Source organism: Coloeus monedula, assembly GCF_965178545.1.
Source record: "Coloeus monedula genome assembly, chromosome: 7".
NCBI lineage: Eukaryota > Metazoa > Chordata > Aves > Passeriformes > Corvidae > Coloeus > Coloeus monedula.
The window spans coordinates 20254610-20277204 of record NC_138787.1 but is presented as its reverse complement, the minus strand read 5'-3'; the positions used below and the strand labels follow the sequence as shown (position 1 = coordinate 20277204).

The following is a 22595-nucleotide window of genomic DNA, read 5'->3' as shown; positions in this document are numbered from 1 at the left end:
ATTTGGCAAATCGTGTTCCTCTGCCATGCTCAGCCCAAAGGCAGAGGAGGGTAAATGGCAGAATTCTGGGAGCATGGGGCATGTTCTACTTCTCTGAGTCCTTTAAATCTTTGCTACTTCTATCAGTTTTAGTGGAAACTGCTGTTCTACCAATAAAGGCAAGTGAAGATCTACTGGGTCTGCTCACAAATGCACAAAGGAATGCAGTTCTTGGTGCTCTTTCCTGCAAAGCTTTTGCCAATGCTAACAGATAATCAGTTCCCTTTTCCAGCTTTCATTCCAGGCCTGCTAAAGCCATGAGTGTCCCAACAAGACACAAAACACAAGAAATCCTCTCTCCCTTGTCTTGTATTTTGACAGCTCTTTTCTGGAAGCATTAGTAGGATATGAACAGGAAAGAGCTCATGCTGCAAAATACATTTCTGTGTATTAAAATAGTGTTTTTCAAGGCCCTGCACACATCACCCTGCTATTACACTGATTCTTACAGGCATCTTTGCTATCCATCCAATTGTTAACCACTGCACATTTCAGGAGAGCGTCCTCCACACATCATGTACCATGGCTGCATGGTGACATACTGGAGCACTGCTGGACACAACACCAGCTGTTCTAGAAGTTGCAAGGCCAGTGTCTGGGGGCTGGAAGATACATATTAAACTATCACAGGATCTCTTTTCTCTACAAGCCCCAGTTCCAACTATTCCATTGCAGTGAAAGGTGTGCAGACAATATATAAATTTAAGTTAAAATTCATTTGGGTAATAAGAGACACATACTGCCAGATCCTACCTAAGCATACTACTAAGTGAAATACAATATTTGCATATATTACGTAAAAGCCATTGACTTGTAGATGTGTGTGGCACTTTTATCCCTTCAACTAGAACCATAAAAAAATAACCCCATGGTTGTACATACGGCCAATGTATTGAACATAATACACTGCCTTTTACAAAGCCATATACCACTGATACTTTAAACTATCTTAGTCCTCTATTAGTGAACAATATTTAGAAGAAGCTGGTTTGAAAGTGTTTTCTCTCCTGAACTATAAATATTTCAGTATTCCAATATCAAAATAAACTAGGATATTGATTCAGTAAGGTTCTGACAGATACTTCTAAGCACTGAAATGCTGGATATTGCTTATGCCTCTTTGAGCTGTAGCTGCTCCCAGACCTTACTGAAGACAGTAACTCTAAGGACTGTCCTTCTAGTTTTGGAGAAGGGTGCAATTGCACAACCTCCCTGGACATCAATACTACAAATAACAGGAAGCCACAACCCCAGGCCACCTGCAAAACTGATTTAAACTTTGCATATACCTGCTGGGTAAACAGGTTTCCCAAGAGTAACAGCAAACACAAGGGTGATGTCCAGGGACTGCTTGTCAACCGCAAAACTACAGAAACACTAATAGGCCAGGGGCTCAGGGCCATGGCATTCTCTTCCCAGGAAACACTTGTTCCACTGGTCTGCAGAGTTGTGCTCTGCTAAATAAATACCATGGCATAGCTTTCACAAAAGAGCAAGAAAACATCTCACTTTGCTGGCTGACCTGCAGGTCTGATAGCAGCACGTCTTCAGAGGACATAGCAAATGTGGCTTTGATCTCCTCCACTGTTTACAGAGAAAGTCCCTGTAAGTGTTTTAATGGTGTAGAGAAAAAGATAGCCATAGATTTGTACCAGGGGATTCTGAAATTTAAACATCCTGTAATTTCTTAATGATACACAATTAGCTCTTGAGGCACTAGATACAAAAGGAGCTTTCTAGGGAAAGCATTTTTCCTTGACTTATACCCAGAATTTTACTGGCCTGGGAAACATAGCACAACGAAAAGATTGCAAGGTGACTCAATTACTTAGATCAAAAAAGAAAAATCTAATTTCTCCAACTCCAAGAGTTTCCCAAGCATTCTGAGTTGAGCATCTGAAAATGTTATTGCCAGAACCTCATTTGTTCAGAGGATAATCATCTTAATTCCAAAAGATACACATGAAGTTCAAAATTAAATACATGGTGGCCATACAGAAAGCAAGGCTCACATACTGTGCGTGGCAGGAAACTGTTTTTCATGCCACAGGACCGGAAATAATAGGCTTAAAGAGCAATAAGAAAGACAGGATGCTAGGAAAAACTAGATTAGATCACTTGGATATGTAATGCAGCCTCCACTGATAGGCATCTTTAAGAATAAGGTGGACAAATTTGTCAGAATATAAGTAAACTTGAGCCAAACTTGGTATTGGAAGAGGCTAGAGAGTTTTTCAGGGATCCTTGCCTAGTAAGCATTGAGGACCAAGTAAAACCTGCTTTGTTTTTGGAAGGGGTGCTTGGAAACACACTGGCCTCAGGTGGCAGGTATGTAACACCAGACCCCCAGAATGGTGGTTCAGGGAGCTCTATGTATCTCATTAGACTCCTTTCACCAATCTGTGATCACAAAGACATGAGATTGCTGGATCATTCATTATTTCTCTGAAAAATGTGCAGTCTTACCTTTCCTACAAAGGCAACACCGTCCTCAACTCTACAGTCCATGGCTACCTGGAGCCAGGTATGGTGCAGGCCTCAGGAAGGGTATTCACACCCTGAAGCCCATGGCAGGCTCATGCTGGGACACGACTGTGCCCTGGTCCCCGTGATGTGGCGGCAGACGGGCACGCTGCGCTGGCTGGCTCAGGGAGCGTGGGGCTGTGCCCGGGAAACACCTCAGTCTGTGCTGCCTGGCACTATGAAACCAGAGTCCTCACTCTGGCTGTGGCTGATATGGAGAAAAAATATTTTTTAAAAAATGCAATAGCAATTATGAGACTCAAGTATTTTAGACATCAATATCGGGACACTCTAACCACAGTGTCTCCAAATTTTGAGGCTTCCCTGTCCTGATACACCGCCCAGGTCCCTACCCCACCAGGCCAGGCTCCCCAGTCTCCCTTCCCAATGCATTATCCCACTTCTGGAGAAGAGCACCAAGTCCTGAGGCTCTCTGAAGAATAAAAAACGATCCAGAGACACTTCTCACCTCCCGAGCAGCTCCCTTCCCTCGCCGAACCACTCCCCTACCCAACGTGGCTGCGGGGGCGGTGCTGCACCTGCCCAGCCGAGGCCCCGCTGGGCCGCAGTCCGGAGCAAGGCCGAAGCAGCAGCGCTGTGAGGGACCTGCATCCCGTCCCCAGGCTGGATGTGCCGTGTCCCGCCTGACAGCGGGAGCTGTGGGATGCGGAAAGAGAGGCCCGGCCGGGCTGGTGGCCCCGCCTTAGACCCGTGGTTTTCACACGTTCGGGAAGACATCAAAGCTGGAGCAGGAACACGCAGGATGCTTTAAATTCCAAAATATGCTTTCTTTTTCGGGGTTGCTGATTTTAAAACACGCAGTCACCTGCCTAGGCTGCCACGCGGGTCGCAGCAGCGCGGAGCTCCCCGGGCCGCGCTCGTTCTCGTGCCTGCTACTGCCAGGATGCATTTCCCGACTTTCTGCGAGTGTCAAAAGCACTTTTCAGAAAGTCAAAATATTGACCGGCCTCCACGAAATTGGTATCTATCAACTGGCATAGACAAGTTCAAAGTGTCCAATGCTCCACAGTGAAATCTGAATAAATTCAGTGCTAATATAAGTGAAATAGTGCCAAAACACAATTGTTTTGCTGGAACAAGCCACCCAATGTTAACTCTGGCTGCAAGGATGTAGCACTACATTCAGTTAAAAGTCCATAACTTCTCTTACAGTCACTTAATTCATATGTAAAGGGTTGGTTTTTTTTTTTTATTATATAGTAATGTAGTATTCTGCAATCTTCCAGTGCAGACATTTAAAGTATTTATGAATTTAAAGGAAGCCTTTTATTTCCAAGATTTGTTAAGAACTGCATGATGCTGTTTAACTTCATTTCTTTTGTCTACCTGCTGTTAAATCAGGAGAAAGCTTGGGAGACTGAGTGATGGATGACACATGGTGAAGTTAGTAAAATGGGTATGAAATACAGACTGCACACCTGACACATGAATTACCTAGAAGTGGATCAGCACTCCACCAGCAGCATAATTCAGGGACCTAAACTCAGCCTCAAGGGTACTTCTATCCCAAAAGTACAAACTGCTGAGTAGCAGGCACCAAACACACAACTCAGAAGTCTTCTTGTGACCACAGAGTTAGTCCACTTGGGGATACAAAGTTTTCATTAACAGTACTACAAGATGTTAACACAAACACAACTGTGTTATTGGGTAAAAATCTTGCAACTTTGATTCAAAAGATGAGATGAGAAAGCTATTTCTTTCAAATAATTCCTGTATGAAGCACTTTTAAAGTGAGTGTTTAAGTTTCAGAAACATATACTTGTAATGCTGAATTAAATGTCCTGTATTCAGCCACAACAGTCTATTCCCAGATCCTAACCATAGGAAAAACAAGTCTGTACATAGATCTCCTCTTTTAGGTAGCTGTAAATTTCTCAGGTACTTAAGTAGTTCTCTAATATACTGCCTAACTTACCATTACTATGGGTAACCATAACATATTTCAAATAAATAAAAACACAGTTAACATTATCCTACATATTTTTGTGTGGTAAAACCATCAATTCAATTTCCATTATCAACATGCAGCATAAGGAGGAATGAAATCTAATGTGAACTTACAGCTATAGCACATTCTTCTTGAACTCTGCACTTGGTCTTGTGCTGTAGAGAGTGGAAAGGACAGAGTCCCAGTATTCTGTTTGAGTCTAATTTTCTAATAATTCTATGAGCTAATCTTATTCCACAGCTCAATATTTAAAGAAGGACCACTGAAATACTTACGAGTTCTTTCTGTGACACCTATTCAATGAAATGAAGTTTTGGTTACCTCATCATGACAGATGTTTTAAGTTTCATGGAATCTTCCCCTTTCAACTCCAATGTTACTTAAATTAATTATTGTATTATTGGCCTTTTGTTTGTAATTAAGAAGAGTTTGCTTCAAATATTTTCATGTTAATCAGTGATATGGTTATGTGATTTGCCTTACGCTGAAATGTAAAAACAATGAAAACCTTGAAATTTCAACTGCCGTTGTTTATTACTGTTTTGGCTACATTCTCTACAATTTCAGCAGCATCTTAAAGAGACAGTTAACATTTCTTTATATACAATGAAAACAAAATGGCTTGCAACATCAGAAACAAGAGCAACAGTTTAACTGTACAATACTAAATGAAAACCTGTGGTAATACAGCCTCCTCTTTCTGCAACATGGACAAAATTACATATAGGTATTCAGCATCAAGAATGGGATAGTAAAAAGAATAGTGAACAGGAGAGAGATACACTGTTCTGAAAAATAAGTTTCTACCATACAAGGCAGTTAGAAAATGTTTCACATTTTAAAATATCTGTACAAGCCACAAGAAACATTTCCTTGTTGATAGGAACTTCCAGAAATGGAGAATAACCATGAGCAACTTCTACATCTATTATCAATGCGCTCTGCAGGATGAGAACGCAATAAACTGACTTAAAGAACTGTACTGTATATTGCCAACACAGATCTGCTTTACATGCCTTGATTGTTAACAAATTGCCTATTCTCAATCTCTCGTACAGTTGACTCGCACCTTAAGGAGGTCATCTGACTCTTGTAAAAGTAAAAGCAACATCATTTAGCAACAATTAAAAGCGCCTTGAGGGAGACTTAAAAAAAATACAATATCCAATTAGAAAAAGCCATACTTTAAACATTTGTACAGGAATAAATTGCTGAAATTTAACTGAAAATGTGACATCTGTACAACAATTTACAATAGAGCTAGAAGGGAATTTATCATTATTCCTGCATAGAACATTATACATGACCTGCTTGCATTTGGTTTCATATTGTTGCTTGCTTTTATTAGAAGCCTGGAAGGTTTCACAAGTTTCAATACCACAGCAAGTATAGTATTTTTTAAAAACTGAATGGATTTAAAAATTAGCAATCTATTTCAGAAATAAGTACCAGGAATTCCATATCACCCTTCCAATCTAAATTCAGTGAAACCCTACCACATTTTTGGAGGTACAAGCCTGAGTAGCCAAATGAAATACTCCAATTTTATTAGAGAAATCTGATGCTGAACATTATCTTTCACTGTCTCACACTCCTTACTTTGGTTTCAAAAGATCAATGTCTTGGAAAGATGGCAGTTCATTTAGTTTATAACCAGGCACAAATTTTTCCTGTGTTTTCAAATTTGCTCACTACCCTTTTTTATTTAAATAATGAAAAACTACCCTTCATGTTAGAACTTTCCAGTATCCACCAATGTACTTTAAAGTATTAAAAAGATTATTTACAATGTTCCCCAGAAAAAACTAAAAACCTTTTCTTCAGTCTTAAACACAGTATACCTGCTAGTTTGTAACAGGAAGTGTCATCCTTCATCCTTCAAACTTTAACGGTGTTTCTCAGAAGGGTACATTTATTCACAGTCCATGATCCATTCCAATCATACAAATGACACTATGTAGGAGGACTTCAGTCTGAAAACACAGTTATCAAACTTGTCCTGTGTAAAAACACTCAAATGCTTTCAAGCTCAAGTCTGTATCTGGAAACTAAACAAAGGTATCAACCCATTCCTCAGCTGGAGAAATTTCAGTACGAAATAATGCTTGAAGTAGGTGGTGTAGGGGATGCTGCTAGGCCAGTCATATGCAAGTTTCCTGAAGAATTTGATCTCCTCATATGAGGGAGAAGATAAGGATCATTAGCCAGCTGGTGGACATCAAATCTATCCTCTTTTCGGTATGCTAAACAGCGTCTGATAAAGGCCTAGAAAAAAAATGTAGGAAGTTACAATAACATTCCAAATACTTACATCTGCTTTCAGGCAAATAGGAAAGGCCTCTTGAATAAACTAGCTTTTAAACAAATTCTTGTTCTTAAATAATTCAATTCAAATGACAATGTAACATTTTACTGCTGAGCCCACTGAAAAAATGTAACATCATGGCAGAAAGAAAAAAATCAGCAAATTTATTGGTTTCACATTATCATACTTCAAATATGCATTTCCACGTTTAGGAACTATATTTACAAGTAAAACATTAGCACCTCAACCAATTAAGATTTCTGCATGTGTTATGCCTGAACAGACTAATAAAAACCAGCAGGAAGTGTCAGAGGATTGAGAAACAAGACCTTTCTACTTTATCCAATGAGCTTCTAAAACCATTGAGTTCAGTGGGGAAGAATAGGTGGATGACGTAGGGACAGAATTTCAATGCTTTAGCTGACTCTGAAAACAGGCATTTCCACATGTGCCATGACAGGGTATAGCAAACCATGAAATTGACAATGATGGTTGCCGTGCTCAATAGGCAAGAGAATATTTAGGAAACCACTACCTTGCTGAAACTCTCTTCCCATGAAAAACTCAATCACACCTGCTTAAAATTGTTTAATCAATTGAAAAACTCAGTAGCTAAATTCACAACTGTTCTTGAGTCACTATGTCATCCCTACGTTTAGGTCCATCCTGTGTATGCCAATCATTTTGTGCTGAAAGTTTCTGTCAAGTCTTATGTCTAGCACACAGAACATTTGGTCTCCTGAGAGCCTGGGCTTCAACACTTAATGATAAGAAATCCCTATTATTGCTACAGAACTGATTAGTACATCATTACTTAATTTAGAACTTAATTTAAAAGAATTACATATATCTTCTTCGATAAATCTGTTCAGCTGTTTGTTCTTTGCTCCAATTAAAAACTGGAGATTAAAGGAGAAAATCTGTGATACAAGTTCCGAAGAATCATGCTAGAATTTACTTCTATCATTTACATATCCAGCATTAACAAGGTACAATATAATAATCATGCACATATGTTAGTATATATTCACATGTTCTTGGATATTACATATTGTAATAAAATTCTTCACAATAAAGCCTTCAAAACAAATGAACTGTAAACAGTTATTTGCAAGAACCTCAGAGTAACACTTTTTGTGTAAAATGTTTTTAAAATACTTCACAGTTTTGTGGCACTGTAGCCAAACTAGTGTGAAGCAAAGGAGACCAGTGCACAAAACAGGAAACAGTGAGGAGAATCAAAGGACAGTTACAGTCTGAAAACTAACTAACAATGTCATTTGAGGTTCCATATTTATTTAATCTCTGTGTTTTCCAAATCAGAATTTCAGTTTACAAGCTGTTCTTTTCCAACTGCCAAGCCTATAAATCTGAAGAACAATTTGGATTCTACACAGTCATTGTAAATGGTCTGCATTAAGAAGTTAGTCTAAAATTGTTTTATAGCATTTCCACCAGAGAATAATTTCTCCCTCTCTCTGAAAGCTAACATGACAATGGTTAATATGAGTGGAGAACACTGGAAGTTTATTTTAGTCTTTCAAACAGAGCATGCAAATACACAGAGAATGCAAGAAGTTGCCAATTCTCTGTGCTGAACTATGTACTCTTTCCTAACATCCTCTATATAAAAACTACTAATGACAAAGAAATGCAAAGTTAAAAGACACAGACATAAACTCTTAGTATGTAATGTTATCAGTTACATGATGGGTATCTGTCAACTGCTTTCAAGGGATAGTGTTTTCAAATGAGGGTGAAAAAAATAAAGAACAGCAAACAAAAACCTCAACCACAAAAAAAACCCCAGTACTAACTACAATTCTTCAACCAGTCTTTCATAACCTTAACTGCAACTCTCTCACTAACACTACTTTTAGAAACTTTAATGAACAGAAATACACCACCACTTGTAAAAGAAGGTTTATGTGCCCAAAAGACTTATTTTCTTGGGAAGTTACTGCCTCTAAAAATAGGTTTCCTTTCCATTTAATCTTTAGAAGCTGAATCTTAACATTCCTAAATTTTTGGCATCTTGTGTCCCAAATCTAAGTATATTTAATTAGTTGCTGAAACTTCAATAAGCATTCTACTGGTCATGAATATATTTTTCAAAAGTTGGGAGAGTTTTTGCAAGCACATAACATGAAACATTTTCTCCCACTTTCACAGAATTGGATTTGTGTTGCAGATGCTCACAGTAGTAATCATTTGGGAAACAACCTTAATCTGTTTCTGAATAGACAGTTTGTGTAGAGGAATTTGATATTACTAAGATTTTTAAATACAGTACACAATGCCATCAACACCTTTGTGGCAGATCAACTATTTTGGCAGTTTCATTTCCTGAATCAGCATCAAAATATCTTCTAGATTCTTAATCTTAAAAATTCATGTTTCTAAACTCAGCTTTAAGTTAATACACACAGACTTTGACCTTTTAAGGGGAAGAGTATTACTGGTCATATCCTTCAGGTACCTGGTAGTCAAATAGTTCTTCCAGCCAATAAGGCTGCAGAGAAGAACATTCACTATTTTCAGAAAGAGCTTGTTACCGTTAGCAGCAGCACTTCACAAGAACTTCTACTGAGACAGCCTGAATGAGACACATAAGGTCCTCTGGGAAAAAGCGAAGCAGACAATTTTTGAGGTGGCCTACTTTAAAACCACTTGCAAATTTCTGGATTATATATATATGTAGTTTTGCTTTGAAGTACATGATTTTGAGAAGCCCCAGAATAAGGCTGCTTAAATAAAAACATCCCAATACTAGTTCTCAATTATGTTTTTTTACATACTTGGTTATTATGTCCCACAGCACTCTTGGCTTAACAACAATTTTACAGCTGAATCCTTTAAGATGAATGTTTTACTCAAAGATTATATTAAAAGTTACCTTGGCTTCATTGCTTACAACAGGTTTGACAGGGAATTGAACTTCTGTGGCTTTTAATATTGTATTTTCTTGTAAGATATCTTGCTGTGATTGATTGTGGCCAAATGGCTGCAAAATAAGCACATTATTTTTTTCAGGAGATTTATCCAACTACTTTGATTTCATAAATATTTATGCTACAGTATGTTGTTGCAGTGTTAATACAAACTGTCAACCCTTCTGCAAATAAAAAAGTTACAGGCAAGATTTTCTAATTTTTTGCAAAAATCAATGTACACCACCAAAAAGTAACCACAAGTAATTTTCCATGCAGATTCATGTTTTTACAAATGCAATTCACAGTCTACTGAGAACAGGCACCTGCACTAAAACTCTTTAGATCTCAAATCTTTTCCTTACCTTTCTACCATAAAGGCATTGGAAAAAGATTACTCCAACTGACCACACGTCAACCTTATTAGAAATCTTTGGTGGCTCTTTGCCAACTACAAAACACTCTGGAGGCAAGTACCTGGAAAACAAAACATGTATTTCATTCTCTAAGTATGGCATCACTAGAACGCGGTCAATTGTCAAACTGTACAAACACTTCAGCTACACATCCCTGAGCTTCGACTGACAGCTGCCCTACAATCTGCATTCCAACACCCTGCAACCCATCAAAACTGACAATGCAGCTTTTGTACAGTTAGTCAAATAGAGGGGCCTAGTTCACACAAGCACATATACAAACTTTTTTTACCTAAACAGCCAATTATCACTTTTTTTTTTTTTAATTGGGACCCCAGGTTAAATATGAACCATAGCCATCTATCAAAAAAAAGAAAAGATGAAAGCCAAATAGGGCATTTTTCAGTAAGGCCTGGTTAGAAATAAAAAAAAAAAAGCAGGTATGGCTTAAAGGCCCTTTACCCAAATTTTTAATAAAAATGGCAACATTACCCAGAGGGGTATATATGATAGACAAAGGCAATTGTTATTTCTGTCCCTATATTCTGCAGAAAGAGAACTTTACTTAATGAAAGTTGAGGAAGTTCCCATGCCATTCCTGAATTACAGAATAACTGGTGAAATGGAACTTCCTTTACAAAGCAAACAAAACCTTCCAAATGTATTAAGTGCAGTCAAGTATTATTGACTGTAATATTTAAAATTGAAAAAAGCAAAAAATCTATTAGGGCAACTAAAGAACAGGTACTCTTTCGTCAACAGTGTGTAAGACTTAAATAGAAACTTTGAAGAAATATTTGTAGAAATGGAAATAGGCAGAAAATTGAGATGAAAATGAAATAATTTTAAACAGTATCACAAACTCTCTTCCGGAATACTTGTCTACAATTCTGATTACAACAATCAAGACAAGTGATCTTAAAGTGATACAAATGCAAAGAAGGTTACTAAAATGATCTGAAGAATGAAGAGCCTACATTTCAGGGGGAAAAAAGTGAAGGCTCTGAAAACACCAAGGAGCAAGTACTAGGAAGGGGCCACTACCTACTTGAGGGAGGACAATGTTGGCACAGGAACAAACAAGTATAAACTGGCCACAAATAAATATAGTCTGTAAATTAGAGGATTAAGTTTCTAATGATCAGAGAACTGAGGTTACAGAAGACACTTCAAATCAGATTACTGGGGCCAAAACACTAACTAAATTTAATATAAACATCTAGAAGTTTATAAAAGAGATTATATAACCTAACTGCCTGGGAAGGCAGGTAACTGGACCCAGTCACTGAGGAAATCCCTTCCAGGGCTATGCTGCTGACAGTTTGTGCAATGTACTTTGAACAGACTCATTCCCAACCTCAAACTCACTCTAAGTATTACCCTCCCTAATGAAGATTTTGGGCTCAGAGAAAGTACGAATTAGAAATGCAGAGATTCATCAGGAATCTGTAACGATTACAGATCCTTTTTTACTCAAGTTTGCAGCACCACTAGTGCCTGAGGCATTCCAGATGAAACCCAAAGGCCAAAATTTTTCTGATATATATTCCTAAAAGAAAACATTTAAATAGGTAAAGCATTAAAAAGAGTAGCAAAAGCCTAACACTTCTAAAATGTTTCAACTTGAGTAATCGTTTTTTTCACAGCATGTGCACAGTGGCATTTGTGGAAGTAGATGTGTTTCCTTTTCTAAAATCTCTGAATGAAAAGGCAAAAACTTTATTACATGCAACTCCTGAATACAGGAGGAGGTGCAAAGCAAATGGGAATGACACTGGCTTCTCTGTGAGGAAATGACCTGGCCAACACAGGATTTCTAATCCACCCACCCTGACATAGGCCAGCACATACCGAGGCTCAAATAGTTACTGTGCCATGAAGAACCTGCATCTTTAGAGACCAAATTCTAAAAACAGATTTTCTGTAAGCAATGAAATATTTATTGTCATTCCTATGCTTTGGCAGCTCTAAAACTCCAGTGTTTTGGACAAGCATGCAAGTGCACACAAAAAGTAAATCACAGCTGCTGAGCTGTCATTAACCTTTAGGAAGGAAGAGTGAATAGTCTTTTGTCCTAAGGACATTACCTGTTGGTAATTCCTGTCCTACAATTTTCAAGTACTAAGCACCCACACTTAATCATCACAGCTCTGTCAAATGTCTTCAACCACCAGCAGCCAAAGATTAAATATCTGCTTCTTCAGAGGAAACCATGTTTCTAAATCGCAGTGATCACCTCCATATTTATTTATTTATAAATATATATATATACATATAAATAAAGATAAAGAAATAAATAACACACACACTCTTATTTTACTTGCTAAGTTATTCTTCTAACGTTTGGGAATACCAGCATCACAGTACTGCACAAACACCTTTGTTTGTAATCCATGTTAATATTTTTAGTCCTAGCTGTCCCTCCAAATTGGCTTTATAAGACAGCATTTACGAAATTTGAACAATGATCCAAAGTCTAAACAGCAAAATCAAACCAGGCCTTACCAGTAAGTTCCTGCTCCCTGTGAAGTTAAATCCATTCCATCCACCCCATAGCTATCATCATCCATTATTTTGGACAGACCAAAATCAGTAATTTTTATTTCTCCACATGCTGTTCCATCTACAAGAAGGATATTACCTATCCAGAGAAGAAAAAAAAAAAAAAGAAAAATTACTTTAAAAAAAGCTAACAGAATTAATGATTTTCAAAACCAGGTTCAATTTTCAAGAACATCTAACTTCATGAGGGGTAAGTGACAATTTTATAGAACCAAAATCATAAAATAGTCTGGGTTAAAAGGGACCCATGACCAAACCCACAACCTTGGTGTTATTACCACCATGCTTAAACCAACAGAGATACATTTACATCATCTTTACATCCTCAAGTCTAGAGTAACTTGACTATGACAAGTTTCGGTGCAGTTTCAGGAACTCTCACAGCTACCATCATGATCTGAAATGGCTCTCTCAGCTGGGAGCTGGCTGGTCAGCAAAGAAACAGCAACATGGAGACAGGAAACACCAGAATGCAGCAGTATACTAGTTACAATGAAGTTTCATTATTTTTCTGGCAGAAAAAATCCTACACTACAGTTTTCATGGTTTGCATATGCCACAAAATTGTGCCAAGAAATTGCTGAAATCCTACAAATCTTACTCCATGTGTTAAAGTTGTACAATAATTTCTTGATATAAAAATGATTTGATGAAGTTCCTCTGAGAACAAAAACTAATGAGACTAAGAATACATTCTGTACAATTTCATAAGACAAGAGAAACCTATATGAATAGTTTATTACAGAGCAGAAAGCAAACAGCCTAGCACCAAGAATTACTTTATAAACCCCACACTTGGAGTGTAGCAGATTAAAGCACATGAAGAATACAAGCATCATTCATGCAAGGTGGTAAAACAAAGGACGTGGAATAAAGACAAATATTGTTTCTAAAAATATTTATTATTCATTATAAAGAAAACTCTCTGTAAAGTCCTGTTTTGGAGTGCTTATGCTGAGATGCTGAAAGTGATTGATTACATATTTACAGGTTAAAAAAAACATATGGAAAGAATTATTTAGACATCAGCATTCCACAATTACCAGAAAAGACTGAGTCTACTAATGATCTTCTGTTTATACTGCTAACTACCAATGCATGTACCTATTAGCTATATGATTTTTTCCTACAAATTCAAATCAAAATAATGCAAAATAGAAAAGTTGTAACAAAGATTTTCCACAGAAAAGGCAGATGATTCTGGCAATGAAATTCCAAAGGAAAGTACATAGTTTTTCCAGGTGTTTACAATAATCCTAACACAGAGAAGATAATTCTGGCATTTTCAGGCATGAATTACAAACAAAGGATCAAAAATAAATTACATTTTCAGTCGTAACATTTCTCACTTACCTGGTTTAAGATCATAGTGTATAATAGGGGGCTTGATCTCATTGAGATACCGTAGTGCATTTACTATTTGCATTACAATGGACCTAGCTTCTTTCTCTGACATCAACTTATGTTGCTTGAGATAGAAATCCAAGTCATTGCCTTCACAGTATTCTAACACCGTGCAAAACCTAGGGTAGAATTTAGAGGCAAAATTAAAGAATGTATCATACTGCACAATCAGAAACACACTACAACCTAGTTTCCTTCTGACAAGTTTAAGAATGGCTGCTTGAATATCAAACTAAATGAACGAAATAGTTAATAGAACACATGGTGGAACTATTAGCTTATGAAAACTGACATAAATTAGAACATTCATACTCACTAAAAGACTGCATCCATATTGATGAGAAATTTTAAAAAGCCTCTTTATTTACAGTAGACACATTTCTCAAAATCAAAATACCTTAACTATCCCTTAAGATGTGACACAATTTCATGCAAAGAGGTGCAGCCCAGTCACCAGGGGCTACACCTAGGCTAGTAATGCTCCTGCTGTCATTTAGTCTTGGAAACTTGTCCAAGGTATGGCAGCCTTTTGACGCTAGTCAGGCTTTGCAAAACACTCTCTTCATCACCTTACAGAAGGCCTGTAATATTTAGCAGACAGAATCTGCAACTAGTGTGGGGTTTTTTAAAATGTTTCGGCTGAAAGCAAGAACATACATTATTTTTGTTCAAATACTCTTCATTTCTGTTTATCTACTATACAGCACTAAAATCCTTGCCAAGTTCTACTTACGTATCTGTATCCAGGGAGAAGTAGTCATATAGTTTAACTATCCGGGGGTGATCCAGTTCTTTGTGTATTCTATACTCTCTGCAGGCATGTCTAAAAGAAGATGGATACGTTAACCTTCTACAGTCAACAAAATGCTATTAAGCTTAACATACGAAGCGTTAAGTCATTAATATTTACTTGTGGTAGTTTTCTTTCTTTTCATCCCTCCAGCTTTTGTTAAGCTGGTGAATTTTCACAGCAGCATATCTTTGTTCATAAAGATCAAAAGCCTAAAAAAGAAATGCATGAATATGGGAAAGTTATAACCAAAGGTGATAAAAAATAACACCCAATAAAGTGAAAAAAAAAGCTGGCATGTAATTCACAAGTCTATTGACAAGGCTACTGTCATACTACCTCCCCTCCACAGGTTAATCGAAGTTTGGTCTACCCATTGCAATCCTTCTACTTAATTAGAGCCACTTTTGTCCCCCAAAATTAAATGTACATGGCTCAAAAATCAGATTTATCAGACTCAACAAACTCTACCTTGTATACTTCACTGAAGCCACCTCGGCCAAGTAAATGGAGTAACAAATACCGTTCATTCAACGTGGGGTGATCTTTAAATCTTGAAAGGAAAAAAAAGTTTATTCTGTTTAAGGTATACAAGTAGCATCTAAAATGTAAATCTCTTAGTATTACTCATCCAATGGAGTTTTCTTTTTAGAAACAACATAGAGTATGCTGAACAACATTACACCACAAGAAATCTTATGGCATAGCTGTACAACATGACCAATTTTAGTAACTTTTGACTGTTTACAAATACTACCACAACACTGTCATCAAAACAGTCAATCCTGGCAAACATTTAGTTATTTTTCTCTATTTTTTTGAGGATAAGAAAAGCATGCTTAAATTTAAACATGTGGTACATGCGTCTCTCTTTGTTGTGCCAAATTTTAGAGAAGTCTCACAATTCATCTTTCTGGATCAAACAACAAGGACATTCTTCTAATTCACACAAAACATGACCAGATATGTTGTATATTACTGCCTCTTTTTAACAAAATGGATTTTATATAACACTAAGTTAAAACAAATAGAAAGAAAACACACAAAATAACTATCTGTGCATACTCTAAGCAAATGCAAAACAAAAACATTTCTTCCTAATACAAAATGATGCTGCCAGACCAAGAAAAAGGACCATGCTCTCTTTCCTGAAACATACAGAAGACAAAATACATTCTTCCATACAATCAGAGGGAAGGGATGTGAATATTCATCACATTTTTAGTAAAATGATGAGACAGCTATATTCATGAATCTAAGGCAAGCTGCCACTTATATTCCATAGAAAACTTTAAAGAAGGGTTCAGGGCCAGTCTGCCAATAGCTCATCCCATCCCTCCATATTCTCTAGAGTTCTGGAAGTATGGTCATAGGTAGTCAAGTATTTAAGAGCAGATGCCTATTTCTTGCTTGCTATGCCCCTTTTAGAAATAAAACTTTCTTTTCCATTCACTATGAAGATACATATTCCAATGCTAAATATTTTTTAAAGAAACCATAAACAGTAATTAATACATTCAGTGTAAAAGAAATAACAAATTTAGAGGCAAAATCATTAGGCAGTTGATGTCATGTGACCAGTAGCCCAATTCTTGAAAACTACACTCAACAAATTTAGGTTCGTATTTTTCACGTGTGTACCTCCAGTAGGGCCAATCTTGTGAATCTTACCACCTTCCCTCTTCACTGCTTTTGCTACCCTGTGTGGCTCTCCATGGCTCAGAACCTGCACCCCAACATCACATGGGCTCCAAAGCCAGACAAGGAAGCCCTAACCTGCACTCTCAACTTGTCCCGTTATTCCAGTGAAGTTGTAGACATACAAATTTACCCATGGGTAGATGGACTTGTTGCTAGAAAATGGATTTGCTTTACACCACAGCTGGAAGCGGAAATCCCAACAGGATTTGAGTCAGAATGCAACAGCTGCTTTGCCTGAGAATCCCCTCCCTTACCAAACAGCTACATTGCCAGGACATGCTAGGAAAGACAGCAGGGGCTACAGACCTAAATCACTTCTCCATTGCTTTTCTCTTCTACATGATGACTATAAGCTGTGGCTTGGCCACTTGGTAAATACTTGTCTAAACTCCCACAAAAACATGAATACAGTTTAAAGCTTTTCATTCTGTACCATAAAATGTGTTAGCATTGACTGCAGACAATGAGTAGTGAAGCTGCACTGTTCTGCTTGTCCATGTCCTGTAACTGTTTTCAATTGTGACTGTAATTTGGGCATTCTTTGCCCCACATATGTAGGATTTTCATAGTCAAAGCCTGTCAATTTTCTGTGCCATTTATTCCTTATTGTTGAAGGATCCTTTTTTAAAAAAAATCTAAACCTGTTCTAATGCAAACAACTGAAGATTAGAAAAGATTGTCATTTAACCTGCTTGTTTATTTGTTGTAGGACATTTATTTTAAAATAATATTATATTTTTAAATTTTAAAATATATTATATATTTTTAAAAAGAAAATTCTCTGCCATCAGTATGTAAGTATCAACACCCATTATTCTTCATATCCAAACCACGACACTAATTTAGATATCAATTAGCACTAAAGCTACACGGGAACAAAAAATTTCTGTATTACTGCATGGTAGGTACCATCAGAACAGTTAGGCACAATTTCACATATTTTTCTTTTAATGTTTAAAACCCTTAGTGTATGCATAATTCTATTGTGTCTAAAAAGTAAAATATAAAATCCTGAAGGCTTAAGACTACTGTTTCATGAACATTTCCTAGTGCAGAAAGCGAGAAGTCCAGTCCCACCATGTCCTTTGCCCCTGGCTCATTCCACCCTTGCACTGCCCTCTCCCCTCATGGCAGAATAGACATTTTTGCAGCTGGGGCAAAGAACTAGACCAGGAAGTTGATTCTGGATTAAAATTAATCCAGAAAAATAAACCACAGTAGCTGGTTTTAATTTGGATCAATTTCCAGCATCAGTTCAGGAAAGAAATGCAAGCATGTGAAAAAAAACAGGGCTGAGTAGCCAGGGAGAGGTAGAACCAGTTCCTTTCAAGCAACAGTGCCAGCTAGAAGCGTTGGTGAAACTGTAGTGTATTTGTCGTCATGGAAAACAGATTTAACTTTTAAGTTACGTAATTACTACTTTCAAAACTACACAGTAACAGTTCATATTATTAGCAATTTAACATTGTGATACACTGCCATTCAAGGTGAAATACAAAGTAGCAACATAATATGGCTTTTTCCTGCTAGGTACCTATACCTAGTAGGAATGAAACCACAGTGCTGCAAACACAAAACTAATTTTAAGTGCAGCACAAAATTGCTGCTGGTGCATCAAACCTCCCAGCCATTTTCTTGCATTATTGTCAGCTAAGTGAATTGCATTAAGTTGTCTCACAAGTATTTTTTTTAGCTTAGTAATATGGTCAAGCAAGTTTCAGCTCTTCACTATAAGCAGTGTAGGTATGTTATTTCTTGCATATTCAACAAAAAAATTAATCAATTTACCAAATTGTAAGAAACTTGTAAATAAACTGGTGTTTAAAATACATATATAAACATAGAGAAACAAAAAGAAATTATGAGCAAGTCTCTCTTCTGTAGGTAAAATGTGATATTAGAGAATTGCTTTAAAAACAGACATGCAAAATTAAGACAGTAAAGACTCTTACTGTGAATTATCTTCATTATTTATTCTTTTCAGTTCTCTTATGTGAAGATTTCTAACTCTTTCCAAACGTTCAAGTTCTGCTTGTATTTCAGCTTCCTCCTGCAAATGAAAAGAAGGAAATATAAAAGCTCATTTACTTCCCATTTGAAAAGGGTATTTTTACCCCTGCATCAATACTAGTGGTGATGGAGGAACATTACATTACAAAACCCTGCTGAACTAGAAGAAAGCACTACTTTTCTGTTAAAGCCAGAAAAATTCAGAAGGATAAGGCAAAAGCCTGTTTCAAGAAATTTTTCTGTTCACGAACCCACAGGTAATGGGATGTTCATGGTTTTGTTCTGCACTGTAGGGATGCTGTTTGAAATGGGAGGCAGCTGGGTTTTGTACCTCAGCCAAGGAGATAAATTATCTGGGAAGCACTCTGAAATTGATGTACAAAAAAAGAAAAAAACTGAGATATGGGCAATTATAGATTCTGTACAAACCAACAGATTATGAAAAGACATTTAAAATATTTTAAGGCTGAAGTGCAAATCAAGTAAAAGAATAAAAGAGCACATCATTACAGCAGAAACATTCTTAAGGTGCTGATACAAGCCACCAAAACCAATCTAATTTGAATAGATTTTTCCATTTGTGTCTTATTAAAATTACAAATGAAGAATGTGTATTGCATAAGATTTTAAGTGCAACTTCAAAAGAAGCATGTCAGGTAGGAGCACATTCTTTAATTTCAGCACTTAAATTTATCTCATCTTTATGCTATGCATTAGGAAACAATGAAATAATTATTTATTCAGGTCCTCTAAAATTGTAAAGAATTCATGATGCCTAATTTGTGGAAACCTATATATCTATACTCAAACTGAAACACATACTCACTGAAAGATACTCTAGACAGGGTTATATTATTTCAGAGTTAGTGCCTCTAGAGCTTGAAAATTTGAAGAAAGGGGAGACAAAATTAGTCCATATCAGAAAGCTCATAATTATGGAATTATTTTAGCTAAAAACGAAAAAGCAGGCCTGGCATCTGATACTTTTTTTTTTTTAGTAGCAGCACCCCTCATCATCTCTTGTTATCTTGGCACAGCCTTTTGCACAGCCACATGGTAGATCAAACTGGTATACTAATCAATCTTTTCTTGAAGAGAAAAAAAAAACCAAACAGGAGAAAGAAAAAAAGAAACTAGCATCATAAAAAACCACATATTTGTTTTTTGAAAGAAGCTAGACCAGTTCTCCAGTTTATTCTCTGACTGTACAACCTAGTGGTGCTGGTAAAAGCAACAGGGCATCAAGCCATGGCACAAGGGGATGGAGGCAGAAGTCAGCAAGGTAGAGAGAAAATGCCATAAAGTTAGTATTTTCATAAACCTGTATCCTGAAACAACAACTGCATTTGTATGATCTAAAACACATATTAAATGACTACATATCCAATGAATGGAGGAGTCTGGACTAGATGATTTCAGTGGATATTCTGAACCATCCCCATAAGCTATGGAAGACTCTTCTCATCCCAAAACATGAGATGAACCTCCACCCAGAAAATGAAAATCAAATTCCTAGTAATTTAAAAGCTGGACTAAGTAGCACTAATCTGCGAGCAGACCTGGGTGGACCATTTATTCTTCCTAAGATACAATGTCAAGAGTTGGGTTTTTTCCTGTTTATATAATATTAAACTCTTTTTTCTATATTTAGATGCATCCCTGCAGTTTTCTGTTAAATACCCTGAAATGATAGGCAGTTCCTCATAACCCAGTAGTCCTTTATAAAGAATTTTAGTCCTTCTCCCCTCACAAAAGGCCACACACTTATACACACAATTGTCGATGTTCTTCCCAAAGGCTAACAAAAAAAAATCATCAGTTATGCCTCTTTTGGACCTTTTTGTTCATATATTATGCAATTCAGTGGTTCTCAAAATGTGGTTCATAGGCCAATGTTAGTCCAAAGAGAATTGGCTGGTTGCATTGTTTCCAGCTGTTATTTAGGACACTCAGGCTGTGAATACCTTTAAGCAAGAATGAACCAGCTTAGCTGCCTCAGGTCACTGCTATATAAAAGGAAGTGAGAAAACAAGAGCCTCTCTCCAGGACCAAAGCAACTAGCTGGAAAAGAATTTCCTGGGTAGCAGTAGGAAAAGAAAACTGGTGGTGGCAGCATGTACAGGGCACCAAAAATAAGAACACCAGGAAAGCATCTCAAGAGTGAAAAGGAAGAGGAGCAGTCAGCAAAACAGCATATGCTGAAGGAAGGAAGAAAAAAAAAAGTAAATGGAGAAGCAGCACAGGGAAGAAATACAACCATGTAAAATGAAGGTAATAAAATTGGTTTTCCTAGTTAATGACAAAATTTGTATCAGACATAAGAATTATAATGTAAGAATGTATTTTTATTATTTTTTTCAGATATACTCAAATGTGATTTGCTAAGAATAACATTTGTTTCTTCTCTGGCATTTAGTCAAGGAATTTCCTTCTTTTGCAAAGTACTCCAGCATTGATGCTCAAGGTGAAACCAAAATTCCAATATTAAATAACCATGTAACAGCTTATTTCATCCATCATTTGAAATTTCCATTAGACTTCCATAAAGTTAAAGCATGGAAAAAACCCCTACAGAATTTCCCAATAGAATTTCATGTGAAGCTGGAGCTTCTAAACCATTAACAATGAAGAACTATGTTGGCAGTCTACTTCACTAGTGCCAGCAAATTATATGCAGATTTCCTACTACAGATTCAAGTACTTTCCTGTCATATTCTTTAGAAACAGCTGCAGCTTTCTCACGGGGCCCAGTTCAGACTATTATAGCAGGATTTATAACAGGTGGCTTGTACATTTGAAGGGAACAGGCCTGAAAAAGACTCTTGCAACATTTCAAGGGAAAAAACACTATGACCTGTTTTGACTCAACTTGGGAACTACTACTCAGTAGACAGAAGTACTTTTCTTTAAATTTTGTTGAGGTATTTCTGTCTGCATCAACTGCCATTCCTTTTTTATAGGTTACTCCTCAAAATCTTTGCTTAAATGAGCAATAGTTTCTTCATGTAATAACTATCTCACTACACAGATTTATTAGAATAATAGGCTTCAAGCAATAAGTTTTTTTCAAAAGTCAGAGACTAGAGTAAGATATCTGACTGCAAAATAATTTAAGACACAGAGAAAAGATTTTCCATAGAAGTAGGAAAATTATATTCTCTTGTGATAGGTAATACACTGATAACAACTTAAGTGAATATTGCAGATGATGAAAATGTTATATTAATTCAGAAATGCAATGCTTGTGAACTGGACCTTTTTAAAGGCCAAAAAACAAACACAAAAAGCCCATACATCAAACTTGGTTGGCTCACTGAGCTTTCAAGCGAGAGCTCAGAAAGTAGAAGGGGAAGAGCAGGATTGATGGCATCACTGTTAGCACTCTTAGAAGGATTTAAGGAACTAATACAGTGTTTCACTGGGGGAACTCACTACTGCTTCCCTGTAATCCCAGTGTTTATGGAAAGTTGCACAAACAGAAACAAAAGGAGGGCCACTACTAGGCATTAAGGAGTACAGCAATTTTAGTATTAGGTTTTTTAATCAGCTCTCAACAAGCTGTTTATTTGAATAGTACTCACTTTTATGGGTTTGGTTGTGATTGAAAAAACATACCTTTTTGAGATGTCCTAATCGAAGTTTGAAAATTTCTTCCTGTTCATGGTACTCTGCTAGAGTCAAACTGAAAAAGGAAACAATCATGTAATTATAGCTTTTATACGGTGGCAAACAAAACAATAGCATTTTTACTTAAAAACTACAGTATATCCAGTATCTATTTACTGCCACCAGAAGTACATTTTTGAACCATCTGAACATTTTGGATTTGTCATTTCAGGGTCAAAACATACTTACAGAATAGCCTGTGTCTGGTATTCTGCAGTATTAACTGCCTCTCCCACAGAGCCATTTCTGTTCTTCCAGATAGACTGTTAATTACCTA

General features: G+C 36.8%; 1 protein-coding gene across 2 annotated transcripts in view; it reads right to left on the bottom strand.

Moving 5' to 3' along the window:
- Positions 1 to 5079: 5079 nt before the first annotated feature.
- TLK1 (tousled like kinase 1) overlaps positions 5080 to 22595 on the bottom strand; it is a 68653-nt gene continuing 51137 nt past the window's right edge. For both annotated transcript variants that reach the window (XM_082284882.1, XM_082284881.1), the window contains exons 12-21: positions 22268 to 22334; positions 18595 to 18692; positions 15413 to 15494; positions 15062 to 15153; positions 14885 to 14974; positions 14101 to 14270; positions 12691 to 12826; positions 10135 to 10246; positions 9736 to 9843; positions 5080 to 6799 (exon numbers count right to left, since the gene is read on the bottom strand). In XM_082284882.1, coding sequence (XP_082141008.1) covers positions 6623 to 6799; positions 9736 to 9843; positions 10135 to 10246; positions 12691 to 12826; positions 14101 to 14270; positions 14885 to 14974; positions 15062 to 15153; positions 15413 to 15494; positions 18595 to 18692; positions 22268 to 22334 — 1132 coding nt within the window. In that variant the 3' untranslated portion in view covers positions 5080 to 6622. The remainder of the gene's footprint in view (positions 6800 to 9735; positions 9844 to 10134; positions 10247 to 12690; positions 12827 to 14100; positions 14271 to 14884; positions 14975 to 15061; positions 15154 to 15412; positions 15495 to 18594; positions 18693 to 22267; positions 22335 to 22595) is intronic.